This window comes from Tursiops truncatus, chromosome 4, assembly GCF_011762595.2.
Source record: "Tursiops truncatus isolate mTurTru1 chromosome 4, mTurTru1.mat.Y, whole genome shotgun sequence".
Classification (NCBI taxonomy): Eukaryota; Metazoa; Chordata; class Mammalia; order Artiodactyla; family Delphinidae; genus Tursiops; species Tursiops truncatus.
In genome coordinates this window covers 62,249,310-62,263,749 of record NC_047037.1, presented here as the reverse complement: position 1 = coordinate 62,263,749, position 14,440 = coordinate 62,249,310, and the positions used below count along the sequence as shown (strand labels likewise).

Sequence of the window (14,440 nt, the reverse complement as noted above, 5' to 3'; positions counted from 1 at the left end):
AAGACCTAGAAGCTCAGCCCTACCCTGTGACTCTTCCTGTCCAATAAAATGACCAATTGAACAGTCAATTATTTACTCTGCGACTTGCTCTACAAGCACCAGATAAGTTTCAGTCCGTGTTCACCTGGGGCAAGTGATCTACAGGAAGAGAAAAATGAAAGGGGCCAACAGATGGAGAAAATATTTACATAGCTGAATAAGTCCTGGGCATCTAATGCACAGCATGGTGACTATAGTTAACAATACTGTATTGTATATTTGAAATTTGCTAAGGCAGTAGATCTTAAATGTTCTCCTCTCACACACATAGACACATACACACACGCACACACACAAGTTAACTACGTGAGGTGAATGTGTTAACTAACCTTATTGTTGTAATCGTTTCTTAATATATATATTAAATCATCACATTGTACCCCTTAAACTTACACAATTTATTTGTCAATTATATCTCAATAAAGCTGGGGAAAAAAAGACAGTATTTACATTGTGAGCATACTTTACTGCACAATCTACTGGATAGTACAGAGTAAAAGGAGGAATATAAGACTTTGGGGCTCAATTTTTAGCCACAGCTTTTCTAGGGTGAGGCATTTCAAAGCCTCCTTAATTTCTAACCTTCTATTTGAGCTTCTTTTGCTCATTCTATTTTGGAAGTTCACTCACCCCTAAGTACCAGAGCCTTTGCAAGAAGTTTCAAGTAAAAGTATCCATGAATGGACCCAGGTTGTGAAGGAAAGGTACAGCCCCCAGGATGAAGGCCACTCTGAGGCTCAGAATAAGGGAGGAGCAATTCCTGGGTGTGCAAGTGCAGATTCACTGAGAATAGGGGCCCAGGGCAAATGGTTCCTAAATTCTTATTGGAAGAAGTCAGAACAGATGTTTCCCAAGGCACACTTGTTTTTTTTTGGGCCAGTTGCAAGTCAACTGTCTTCCCAGTCTGTTCCCTCTCCTGAAGAATGGTCATGGTTAGGGTCACAATAATAGTAATAATAATAAATAATAATTATTATTATAATTTAAAAAATAGTCCTCTCGATCATCATATTATTGTGTCTGGATACCAATGTCGATCAGAGGTTTACTTTTTTTTTTTTCCATTTATTTTTAGCTGCATTGGGTCTTCGCTGCTGCATGCAGACTTTCTCTAGTTGTGGTGAGCGGAAGCTATTCTTTGTTGTGGTGCAAGGGCTTCTCACTGCGGTGGCTTCTCTTGTTGCAGAGCACGGGCTCTAGGCGTGCGGGCTTCCATGGTTGCAGCGTGCGGGCTCTAGAGCGCAGGTTCAGTAGTTGTGGCTCGCGGGCTTAGCTGCTCTGCGGCATGTGGGATCTTCCTGGACCGGGGCTCGAACCCGTGTCCCTTGCAGTGGCAGGCGGATTCTTAACCACTGTACCACCAAGGAAGCCTTAGTCTCCTTTAATGTAGAACGTTTCCAGTCTTTCTTTGTCATTTATGACATTGACATTTTTTTTAAGAATACAGGTTCTTTTTTAAAAAAATAGGATATTCCTCATTTTATGTTTGTTTGATTTTTCCTCATGGTTAGATTCCAGCTATGCATTCCCTACTAGAACACTTCACAGGTGAAGCTGTGTCCTTCCCAGTGCATTACAGCTATAGGCACATGATATCCATCTGCTCCTCATTGGTGATGTCAAGTTTGATAACCTTGTCAAGGTATTGTTCACTTTCTCAATCTTACAGTTAATGTTTCTTCCCTAATCTCTAATGAGCAATCTGTGGGAGACACTTTATTTTTTTTAATATTTATTTATTTTGGTCTTGCTGGGTCTTAGTTGCAGCATGTGGGATCTTTAGTTGTGGCGTGTGGACTTCCTAGTTGTGGTATGCACATGGGATCTAGTTCCCCAACAAGGGACTGAACCTGGGCCCCCTGCATTGGGAGCACGGAGTCTTACCCACTGGACCACCAGGGAAGTCCCTGTGGGAGACACTTTAAAACCGTACAAATATCATGCTTCTCCTCAAGATCTACATCCCCACCCCAACCTCAGTTTAGCATCCATTGATGATTCTTGCCTAACCAATCTTTGTTATGATGGTTGCAAAATGATGAATTTCAACTCCAGCATGCATTCCACATTTATCAGTTTGCGTTCAGCATTATATTGGTAGAGTCCTCCTCTTTTCTCCATGTAGGTATTGTTTCTTTGTTTATTTATGTATTTATTTGTTATGGAATCATGGATTCCTGGTTTTCAAAGGCCTATCATTTATTACTCTCCTTAATTATTTTGTCCTCAAGTTATCCCAGATCTGGCCAGCAGAAGCCTCTTCAAGCTGGTTCCTGTGTCCCTAAAACATGTTTTTAAGCACTCTCTTACTTTCTGCCATAAAACATTCTCTTACTTTCAGCTCATCTTAAACTGTTCCCATTACATCCCCAGCCTTTCCATTCTTAGAGCCTGGTCAGCAGGACATATGCTTAAAGGTGGTGCTTGAGCAAAGAAGGAGAGAGAGAGCCCAGGAAAGGCCACCATGGTTAACAGTTTCAGATGCTTCTGAAAGGTGCAGGGCAAGGCACATCATGTTCTCTACCACCGTCCCAGGTGGGTGCTATAGACAAGGAAAGAGATGCTTGGACTCCACAGATTCTGTTATTGAGTCCTCTACCACGTGCTGGGCACTGTGAGGGATACACAAGATTACAAGACACCATTTCAAGGAGACTGGTCTGGTGGGATAGACACATATGTACAGAAATACCCATAATACATCCCTGAAAATGTCTTCATTGTGCGGTCAATGTGGCACATAGAGGGGTTTGGGGAGTTCTGGGTTGAAGGACAGACAGTAATTATGGCTGGGAGAGTCGGAGAAGGCTTCGTTGAGGTGACTTTTGGGTTAGACCTTGAAAGAGGGTAGGGTTTGGAAAAATGGTTTTATCAGTGAAAAAGAAGTTACTACTTATGTACTCCGAATCAGGTCTGACTTTGCAACTTCATTCAACTAGATCCAGCCTCTTGCTAGGTGCCGTGAGGCACATAGAAAGGACTCCAAAGGGTGTAGGACAGCACTTTTGCTTGATGCCCAACTAAGGAAAGAACCGTCACAATGCCATATAATTTTTATTTTCAGACACAGATGAAACATGTCCTTCATTTACCAAACTGAGCTTTCACAGTGCAGTGGTTGGAACGGGACTAAATGTGAAGTTGATGCTCTACACAAGGAGAAACCCGACCTGTGCACAAGCCATCAACTCCACAGTTTTGGGGAACTTGAACGTGACCAAGAAAACCATCTTCACTGTCCATGGATTCAGACCGACAGGCTCTCCTCCAGTTTGGATGGAGGACTTAGTAGAGGGTTTGCTCTCTGTAGATGACATGAACGTGGTTGTTGTTGATTGGAATCAAGGAGCTACAACTGTAATATACAACCATGCCTCTGGAAAGACCAGAAAAGTAGCAATAGTCTTGAAGGAATTTATCGACCAAATGCTGGTAAGCGAGAATTCTCTTAGATGATTCAGGGTCAAGTTGAAACTGGCTCAATATCTGGATATTTAAAGCCAAGAGATAACTACAGTGACCAGAAGGACTATTTTTGCAATGTTTTGCAAATCTGAATAAGCCCCAGGGAAGGTGAAGGGAAGGGCCCGAGGCAACGCCCATGCGTATGGTTGTGCAGGTTGTGCACTGCACAGGGCACCCATCTAAGACAGCACCATTGTCATTGTAGACATTGTAGATTTATATGTCTATTATGATAATTTTCTAGTGAGTGACAGCAAAGTGTCCTGAGCAAGGGGCAGCTTTTTCTAACTCACATAAAGGTGTCTAATGGGTATGAGAGGTTCTGTCTAGGGGTTTCCTGGCTTCAATGCCTAGAGTTTCCTCAACTTCTATAGCTCTTCCTTTTCTTAGAAATGCCAAAAGTTTAGTGACCAGATTATCCAAAACCAAAACTGATACACATGGTTGATGAACGATTTGTGTGTATGATTTATGTTTTCAGAAGACTTACAAAGATGAAATAAATCTTAAATTTAATTTAATTTAATCTATCTCATGAACTGTCCTTTTTATGAAAAAAAAGAAGTGACTTGACACCAGGACTACTTCAGAGAGTCACACCTGGTGGCCACTGTGGCCAGGGGTGACATAAATTTTACATGAACTTCCTATTTAAGCCACAGACTTCAGGAAAGTGAATATTAAAATGACTCATGAATGGCTGGCCCAGGACTATGGTCAGTGTGCCCCGCCCCTTTCTTTCCTTCCTTCCCTCTCCATGGTGACTTCATTAACTGAGCCAGCATCGACAGAAAGGAGTTCATTAAATGTTTGGTTGCCCTTCTCAGTTGGGAAGGTTTTAAGGATGTCTCAGCTTGGCTTCTAGCAGAAACATGAATGGAGACACCACGGCATAAAGGTGAAGGCATAAGTGTGGAGTTGGACAGACGGGTTTGAATTCTGCCCTGCGCCCTCCCTGCCTGACCTTGGGCAGATGACTTCAACCCTGGGCTCAGTCTCCTCATCTGTATAATCAAAGGAATAGCATTTAGTTTGTCGTGGTGTTGTGACATTTCAATAAGATAATGGATATAAGGTGCCTAGAAATGTTTCTCCAAAGTCAAGAGTTAGGAAATTTCTCCAGATGTTGTCACCTCCTTGGCCCCTCACAATTTATAACGATGGACCTCTTGAAATTGCAGGCAGAAGGAGCTTCTCTGGATGACATTTACATGATTGGAGTAAGTCTAGGAGCCCACGTAGCTGGGTTTGTTGGAAAGATGTACAATGGCCAGCTGGGAAGAATTACAGGTAAGGCTTCCTGTGAATGGGCACAGGGTAACCAGACTGCCCAGGGTGTTCCCTGGGGGAGCATGATGCAGGCAATCCTAGTCCTTGGGTTCAAAGCCAGCTCTTCCAATTACTTAACCTCTCTGAGCAAATGTCTTCTTGTGCAAAGGGAAGACCATAGTAGTAATTGATCTTAGCAATATTAAATTTATTATTTAATAAAGTAGGTGCAAAGCACTTTGTAAATTGTATATGCCATAGAAAAGATTGGTGGTGACTTTATTTCTCCTATGGCTAGAAAAACAGCTACATCCCATGGGGATTTTGCCCCGAGCAGATAGCCTTCTTCCTTTCATTTAATCCAAGATAGTTTGAACTATATACCTAATATATCCCCAGGCATAGCTGGAGCCTCATGATAGGAAAATGAGATGGGAATTATGTTGTCTGGAGCTTACTCTGTGAATATCGGCTTTCAGGCCAAAGCTGAATAAAAACCCTCAGAAACAACAGCAGGTGAAACTCCAAAGATTCCCTTGCTGTGTTCATTTGCCTAGTGTTCTGTAACTTTCCATAGCTACAGATGAAGGTCTGAGGGAGGCTTTCTCTTTCAGAGACTCAAGCCTTCCATACCTTTCCCAGAATCGATCCTTACATTGAGATAGCCATTCCAAATCTAGGAAATCTGGAAGGTAGATGTGAACAGAGGGAGGGAGGGGAGAGGTAAATGATTCAAACCAACGACATTTGGGAGGTAACCTTTTAGAGCCACAGGTCTGAATGTGCTACTTAATTTGACATGTGGCCCTGGGCATGTCCCCACCACCACCCCCTGCCCTAAATCTCTCTGTCCCTCTCACATACACACACACACCCACATTGGCCGGTGTCTCTTCTAACTCTGGTACTTGAGGTCACATTCTTTTTCCTGGCTATTTTTTTTCTCACTTTCACCCCAAAGGCCAAGGTTGCCCTTATCTTATTTACTTGCTTTCCTAGGGAAGCAAAGCTCTTTTTCAATTTTTTAAAATTATTACTATAATGTTTTAGAAAGCAGTATGTCTTTACTTTTTAAAAATTCATTTTCCTTTATGGGTACAAAGGACAGATGGCTCAAATGTGCTTGTTTTCCTTGTCTATTGGGAGCTTCTCCTCTGGGAGCTGGGACTTTTCCCAGTGGTGTGTTTAGAAGCTGATCAGCTCTCAAAAAAAAAGAAAAAAAAGATTTATAGCATTTGCTGATTTCCATGATGTAAATACTCCCACTGTGGCTGGTTTCAAGCTACTGACCTGACATCACTGACCACACAGTTTGGGAAGAGATAAGCAAACTGCTCTCCAGTGCTGGTGCTGGGGGGCTCTGGCCCACCACTGCCTTATTCTATCTACCCCCTAATTTTGCTCCTCAGCCGCCCAGTGAACCTGTTCCCACGACTACTTTGGATGGGAATGCAGTGTAACCTGGCCTCTGACCATGGAAATTCCCTGAGCCAACCTCCCTTCCACCCTGGGCCCACGTGGCCCTGCTCTGTGACCTGGACTCAGTCAACGGTCTGCAGCTCAATTTTCTGTCTCCTCTAAGGGACCCATGTTCTCCCAACTCCTCATCCTCTCTGACCCCCAAGGTCAATCTCACCTGTTACTAGAGCTATTTCAGGGGAAAAGCATTTCCCTTCTCCACTCACCTTCCACTGCCCTGCCAGAATGGAATCACTGGATTGAGGGGCGGGAATTTGGCCTGTTACCCAAGGCCATAATTCACTCCCAACTCCCAAGAACTGGGTGATTCTGCTTGTTAATTATCTAGACCAGAATGGCTGCTTCATCTCTTCCATTTCCCTTTTTTTCTTCTGCTCTTGCTTCTCCTTTTGCTCTCCAGGCACATCTCCTGGTATTACTTTTCATTAATTTCTTCAACAGAAGATGGAAGAAATGAATGGATTTAAAAACATTTCAAGTACCTACATCACTTGATAATGCACTAAATTTGATTCTTGCAAAAATCACCTTGGGGTGCTGGATACAATGCCGACTTGCTGAATTGGTTATCTCTGGGCTTGGGGTCCAGGAGTCTGTACTTCCTTTATTTTTATTTTTTTTTGGCCATGCTGTGAGGCATGTGGGATCTTAGTTCCCCCACCAGGGATCAAAACCATGCCCCCTGCAGTAGAAGCGTGGAGTCCTAACCACTGGACCACCAGGGAATTCCCGGTGGCCTGTACTTTTAACCAGAAGATGCAGGTGGTCTGAACACCATACTTTAAGAAATGACCACAAAGCTGTGTTGTCCAATATAGGAGCCACAAGCCACAGGTGCCACTGAGCACCTGAAATGTTGTTAATGCAAATCGAGACGTGTGGTAAATGCAAAACACACACTGGAATTTGAAGACTACGTACAAAAGAAGGGTATTAAAAAATTTCAAATTTTTTATATTGACTACATGTTGAAATAATTTTCTGCTATACTGGGTTAAATAAAATGTATTATTAAAGTCAATTTTCCTTGTTTCTTTTTACCTTTTTAAAGTGGTTGCTAGAAAATTTTAAATTATATATGTGGCTCTATTGGACAGCACTGCCTTGGAGAGTTAGTTCATGGTGACCTTGGGGATAAGAGGCCCCTGAAAACGCATGCAAAATGTTTGACGTCTGTCCTGGGGAGAGGTCCACAGCTTTTATCAAATTCTCAAACTGGTTAATCTTGTAATCAGAGCCAGGGACTAGCTAGACACTTTTCTGGCGATCACAGAGCAACAAGAAAGAGCTCCATTTTGTCATTTTTGTTTCTATTCTATAATAATTTCAATATTCTGGATTCAGATCCCAGAGTGCTTTGGTAGGTCTTCTGAAGTAGCAATTAATTCTACCTCTATTTTGCAGATAAGGAAACTGAGGTTCAGAGAAGTAAAGTAACCTGCTTAAGATCACACAGCTGGTTAATGCTAGGTTTGGGGTTCCACGTCACATCCATCTGACTCCAATGGTCTCTGCTCACACAAAATATGCAGCTTTTTTTAGGGTAGTTTGTGATTTTTGGCTGACAGTGTAAGCTGATCATTTGCTATGACTTATCTCTAAGGACATCATATGTCCAAGTTTACTGTGACCATCCTCATTTGTGTCTTCTGTCCTGGCATAATTATTAATAGCAGCCTTATCACTTTCAAAATTGCCCTGGTTTGGATTTTATAGGGTAAGCCAATATATCTGCTGTGGATCTGGAGGTTGCTATAAACTGAGGCTCTCACTGTTCATTTTCTCAGACTGGAAATGGTGCTGTTTCATGTGAGGAGGGGGAGGCTTCCCCAGCAAGGTCTTTCCAAGGTTATGAGTTTCTCATTCTGTGCAGAGAATATCCTGTGGACTTGGGTACCTGGGTGTTGATCCACCTCCTCCCCACATCAGTTTCAGTTGGGAGCAGACAGAAGGGGAAGAAAAGCTGGGGGGTGGGGGAGTGGGGGAAACAGAGGGAGATAAAATAAGGGGGCAGATAAAGACATGCCTCAAGGAAGCAAGGGTGTTGGCCAGGGAGAAATGGAGAGATTGGGGCTAGAACCAGGACTGCTGAGGCAAAGATGCTATCTCTTGGATTTTATACCATGGGGGTGGGGGGGGGGGGGATAGGGGATGTCATTTAAAGTGACCTTCATAGATTAAAAACTCGGAGACATCCCTTGAAACCTTTTTCACTCCAGGTAAGTTTCTAGTTAGCAAGGTCTTTGGGATCCTCTGGTGTTTTGTTTTTAGTTTGTGGTTACATCATCATAGGAGCTGCTCTCTTGTTTTTACAGATGTTTCATAATAATGGTGAGGAATGTCCAGCTACCATTGACCAAGAGCAAGAAATCAGTTCAGGCCTTTATGGGGTGGGTTAATTTTGCAGGAACTGGCACCCACCTAATTTCCCTCTTCCATACCTAGTCTAATACCTGGCCTGACCAGTGAGTCTCACACTTTCCCACTCAGTTTGCCAAACCCAGTTCAATGAAACCAAAAGCTCAACAGAGAGAGGTGGTTGCACTGTGAGGCTGTGGTTGCATTGTGAGGCTGTGGCCCTGGCTAAGACACTTGACCTCCCTGAACCTCAGTTCATTCACCTGTAAAATGGGAATGACAATAGCTACCTTTCCTCCTTTGTGATGTGGACCAGGGGAGCCGGTAAATGTGAATAAAAATGGAAACAATAAAGGAGCTTTTTTAATAACAAGAAAGAAAAGTTGAGTGAAGTTTCTGGATTATTTAAAATGAGATAAAGATAAGTACAGTGTCTGCTTTTCATATGCACTCTTAGATGCTTTTTTCCTGAGGAACCAGTTTATTCCAGTCCCTGGTCCCCACATGTCTGTGCACTCCCTGCCGTGGAGCCCTGCACAAGGTATAGTACATCTCCAGATGGAGTCCGGATGAGTTCTCAGGGGGCACTGTGAGGGTAACCACCTTTAGTGTGGGAAAAGGCTATACAGGGCTGTGGAAAGGAGCCTGACACAGCAGGAGGGGAATGTGAGTGCTTGCCCACCCAAGGATTCCCCGAAGCCTGTGAGCCATCTTCGTGGGGAGGGAGCCAAAGCCCGGCTGCAGGTGACTCATGGCGTGGGGCTGCCAAGCCGACTCTGTTTTCCTTCCAGGTCTGGACCCTGCAGGCCCTTTATTCAATGGGAGACCTCCAGAGGACAGATTAGATCCCGGTGATGCACAGTTCGTTGACGTCATCCATTCTGACATTGATGGTAACATTCCTTGTGGGTCAGTGACCACCCACACCCTCACCCCCAGACTCCCAAAGAGTCTCCCGCTAGGGGGATTGTCATGCAGGGGTGGATCAGGTTCCTCTAGATTCCCTCTTTTCCTACCGGGCAAGTTTCCAAATCCACAAGAATACTGAAGGGAAGCTGCTTTAATGCAGGCACCCAGGATCTCCTGATGGAGTAGAGGTGCATTTCCCATTGTCTCCTGTTATTTTTAAAGTGATCATCTTGACCAGTCAACGACAGGCTGATTTGCATACCATGTGGACAAATGTTTCCATAAGTACAACTGGGTTTGGATGCATGATTCCCTGTTTTTGTTGGTTCTTTGTCATTATTTCCTTAAGCTGAAAGATATGTTTAAGTGTTGTATCTCTCCACACAGAGCATTTCTGAATCACCTATAGGTCTCTAGCTCTCTGTGGATCTTCCTGGCTATTTCTATCTTTTATGGTGTTGATTTCATTTCTGGGATTGGGTACATGGCTTGGGGGTTGGGCTGATGTTACAGATGGGTCTTTATATCCAGATGTTTGGGAGAAGAGCTGGAGTAGGAACTTGGGGGAGGGCTGAGGGGACAGACCATAGTGGACACTTAATAGTACATCTCCTTTGTGATACAACCACCTGAAACACCCTTGACTGCCTATTGTGGGCACTCTGGTGTGGTATTCAGCAATTGTTTGCCTTAGAAGAAGTGTCTCTGTGAAATAGCTGTGTTCTTACTATGCAGTTTGCAAAGTATTACCTTACTTAGGTGCAGTACCTCAATGTTATTTTAATGTTTGACGGCACAGAATAATTTATTTTTTGTTCTTGGAGAGGGCAAATTTTGAAGGAAAAATATCTTTGCAGTCAAGGCAGGTGTGGACTCAAATCCCAGGTTTGGTTCTTTCTGGTGGTATCATGTTTGGTCCATAAGTCCTCCAAGCCCCAGAATCTTCATGTGTAACTTACTTCATCTGAATTTACCAATGGCTACTTTTCAGACACTGTGAAAATTAGAAGAAATCTGTGTAAAACCCCTAGTGTCACACCCACAGACACATGTAGTTTCCTGAACATATAATAGCTATTATCATTATTGCAATGATACACTATATATGTGTTTATACATATATATACATACATACATATGTATAATCTTTTTTTTTTTTTTTTTTTGGCCACACTACACGGCATGTGGGATCTTAGTTCCCTGGCCAGGGATTGAACCAATGCCCCCTGCGGTGGAAGTGTGGAGTCTTAACAACTGGACCACCAGGGAAGTCCCTGTATAATCTTTTTTTTTTTTTTTTTTTTGTGGTACGCGGGCCTCTCACTGTTGTGGCCTCTCCCATTGCGGAGCACAGGCTCCGGAAGCGCAGGTTCAGCGGCCATGGCTCACGGGCCCAGCCGCTCCGTGGCATGGGGGATCTTCCCGGACCAGGGCTCAAACCCGCGTCCCCTGCATCAGCAGGCGGACCCTCAACCACTGCGCCACCAGGGAAGCCCCCCTGTATAAACTTTTAATCAAGCATTTTACTGATTACTTTGGAGTTACAAGGTTAAAGAGAATAAGCAATTATTAAATCTATAATTTTCTAGGTCCCCATTTTCTAGAAGAGTTTCCAATCTTTTAACCATCCTAGATCCCCAAATTTTAAAGGTTTCTCCTACTAAGTAAAGGTTCATTTTTTCCTGTTTCTTATTCATTAAAGACTTACACACATGTAATTAGAGGCTCAGGAAGCACCTAGCAATGAGTGTTCCAGCCAAATATAAACAGGAAACATATCATTTTATCAGCCATGCAGTGAATGAGTGACCAAACTCTCTTACAGTTTCAGAAATATGGGAAGTAAATTCTGTTACCAGCTTCATAGTCTCCTACTTGGAAATCACTGCTTTCTAACTAACTATCTGGCTAACTTTGGACAAAATATTTAAATAGGTTTAACGACAACAACAGCAGCAAAGACAAGAATGAGACAATCTCTGCCTATATCCTAAACAGGCAAATGAGCTGTGAGATGGGAAAAGTTCAAAGCAGTATAAAAGCCTAGTATATTGCCTTTTAGCACTGGGCTACAGGGAACCATTAGGAAACATAGACTTCTACCCAAACGGAGGATTGGATCAACCTGGTTGCCCCAAAACAATATTTGGAGGTAAGTGCAGATACTTTATATTTTGTAAAATAGTGGTTTAAAAAAGGCGTATTTTAAGAATCTGATATCATCCTATGTGAAATCGTTTTTAATCAAAAACAAATTTCCTGAGAAGATAGAGGTGGTATAAATATAAATTATAAATTAAACATTATTACTCAAATATACTACTTAAAAAAAATAACCATATGATTAAAAGCGATTTTGAATTCTCTCTCTCTCTTGAAAAGGTGTGTCTTTGACCTAGAAATTACACATTTGGAAATCTCTCCTAGAGAAATAATGGAAAATGTAGACAAAAATCAGAGTGAAGATATTCAATATGGCATTGTTTATAATAGTTAAGTTTTTAGAAATAATCTAAATGTCCAACATAGGAGAATTATTAAATAGTATGGTGCATCCTACATAAAGGAATGTAATTCTTAAAAACCATGTTGTCAGATTAATGAAAATGCTTACAATATGATGTTAAGTGAAAAATACACAAATTATACAGTATAATCCCAATTTGTTTTTTAAATGTATATTTGTACATGTGTAAGTGCAGAGAAAAACACTAAACATAAGTGCTCCAAATAATTATTAGTGGTGATCTCTGGATGTTGGATTTCTAGGTAATTTTTGCATCATAATTTGCTATTATTTTTTATTTTCTAAATGAGCATGTGTTAGTTTTATAACGAGAAAAAACTCACAAAACAAAAATGGGTATGGAGGGCAACATTAAAGTGTGGTGGGGGACAGAATTAAAAAAACCCACCCTGGGCTTCCCTGGTGGAACAGTGGTTAAGAATCCGCCTGCCAATGCAGGGGACACGGGTTTGAGCCCTGGTCCAGGAAGATCCCACATGTTGCGGAGCAACTAAGCCCGTGAGCCACAGCTACTGAGCCCGTGTGTCATAACTACTGAGTTCGCGTGCCAAAACTGCTTAAGTCCATGCTCCTAGAGCCCGGGCTCTGCAACAAGAGAAGCCACTGCAATGAGAAGCCCGCGCACTGCAACGAAGAGTAGCCCCCGCTCGCCGCAACTTGAGAAAGCCCGTGCACAGCAACAAAAACCCAACGCAGCCAAAAATTAACAAAAAACAAAAAACAACCCTCCCGCCAAGTGCTCTGAATCTGTATTTCACCATTGTTAGAGACAATTAAGCAATCATGGAAATAATTCTAGAAAAAGATGATCTTGTTCCAAAATGGTAGCTGTATATGGCTCCACGGGAATGATGTAGTGTTTGAAAATGATCCAGATGAAATGACATAAGTAGGGCCAATCACATTGTACCATAAATGGTGTGTATTCAAATCCTGTCCTGTGTGCTGTAATGTAACTACATCCATGAGCAGCCAAAGATAATGTGCTTTGCTTACAAAGGACATCCTCTGTAGCATTATTAACTTCATTGTTTCTGCAAGTGGAAGTTCCAGGAACAATAATTAAATGTCGACTTGTCAGATTTTACTCCAGTCCAGCTTGGCCCCATGCTTCTCCTCTGTCACCCAGTTTATTTCTTTATGTCCTCCACTGATCTCTTCTATGGGCATATGTGGACTCCGGAGAAAGAAGAAACATTGATCTGACTCCAGCTCCCAGTGCCTCTCCAAACTACTAGCTCACAATCACAACTCCTCTTTCCATGGGGTTCACTGTCTGCTATTGAGATCCTTACCTCCTTTGATTACCCATCTTTGGGACCCAGTTCCTGTTTCTGAATGACTTCATCGTCTGACCCATCAACCTTCTGATGAACCTCTCTGATGTTTTGTACTGAAGTCCTTCATCAGCTCCAACTCTTCTGATGGCCACCTCTGTGCCTCATCCGCTTCCTCTCTCACCATCACATCACATGGCACCCACCAAGAATTAACTTGAGGCTTGTGTCTCACCTCTTCTTGTCCACTTACAGCTTCCAGTGCCACCTCCTATTGTTCAGCTCCTCTCACTTCACCCTTCACCTTTGGAGCAGAAATGGAGCCCCTGCCACTTGTCTGCTCTCATGAATGCCCTGTGCACCCCCAGGCCCTTAGGTCTCTGCCATGTCAGCCCCCATCTTTGCTTGGGCACATTCTGGAGAAGTCATGGAGTCTTGTTGATCAAGTACAAGGTCCAGGCAAACTTGTTAACTTCTCCATGGCCCCCAATAATGCCAGAAAAGCCTCATACGCATCTCTTGCGGACTCCCTATGGTCACTCCTCATGCTTCTATTCCAAATACCGACCCAGCTATAAACCCTCACCTCTTAGAGCTGAGCTAGATTTGACTTTTGTACCTAGATCAAGGTCCCACCCGAAGGAGCCATTTTATCTATCCTAACCTTAGATCACAAAGTTGGTCTTTACATTCATTTCCCCATCTGACCCAAGGTGGAAGCATCGCCCCATCCTTTTTCACAACTATCTCCTCTCCTTGCCCTCATTGGGGATCTTCCTCTACAAATTGCTCCCCAATGCCGTCTTTCTCTCATGTATTTACTGGTTTAAATGTGCTTGCCTTCTGCTGAAAACCTCTGGTGGATCTCTGACTACCACTGACATTTCCTCTTCCTTTCACTGACAAAGGAAGGACAAGGTCAAGTCCTTTAGCCTCTCTGAGTCTCAATGTCCTGCTAGGTAAAATGGGGGTAATCATGCCTATCTTCTTGTCTCCTGCCATTTGTCAGCATGAATCCTGATCTATTGGTTTTATAAGGATTAAATGGAATCAAGTACATTGAAGCTGTTAGCACAGTGCCTGATGTAGGGGACATGATAAATTATGTGTATAAACA

The 14,440-nt window shown here is 42.9% G+C and overlaps 1 protein-coding gene across 1 annotated transcript in view; it reads left to right on the top strand.

The window, feature by feature from the left end:
- Positions 1-1,553: 1,553 nt before the first annotated feature.
- The window catches only part of LIPH (lipase H), a 32,655-nt gene continuing 19,768 nt past the window's right edge, over positions 1,554-14,440 (top strand). The window contains exons 1-5 of the mRNA XM_073803635.1: positions 1,554-1,681; positions 3,104-3,471; positions 4,686-4,794; positions 9,402-9,503; positions 11,582-11,671. Of these exons, the coding sequence (XP_073659736.1) occupies positions 3,184-3,471; positions 4,686-4,794; positions 9,402-9,503; positions 11,582-11,671 (589 nt within the window). The 5' untranslated portion in view covers positions 1,554-1,681; positions 3,104-3,183. The remainder of the gene's footprint in view (positions 1,682-3,103; positions 3,472-4,685; positions 4,795-9,401; positions 9,504-11,581; positions 11,672-14,440) is intronic.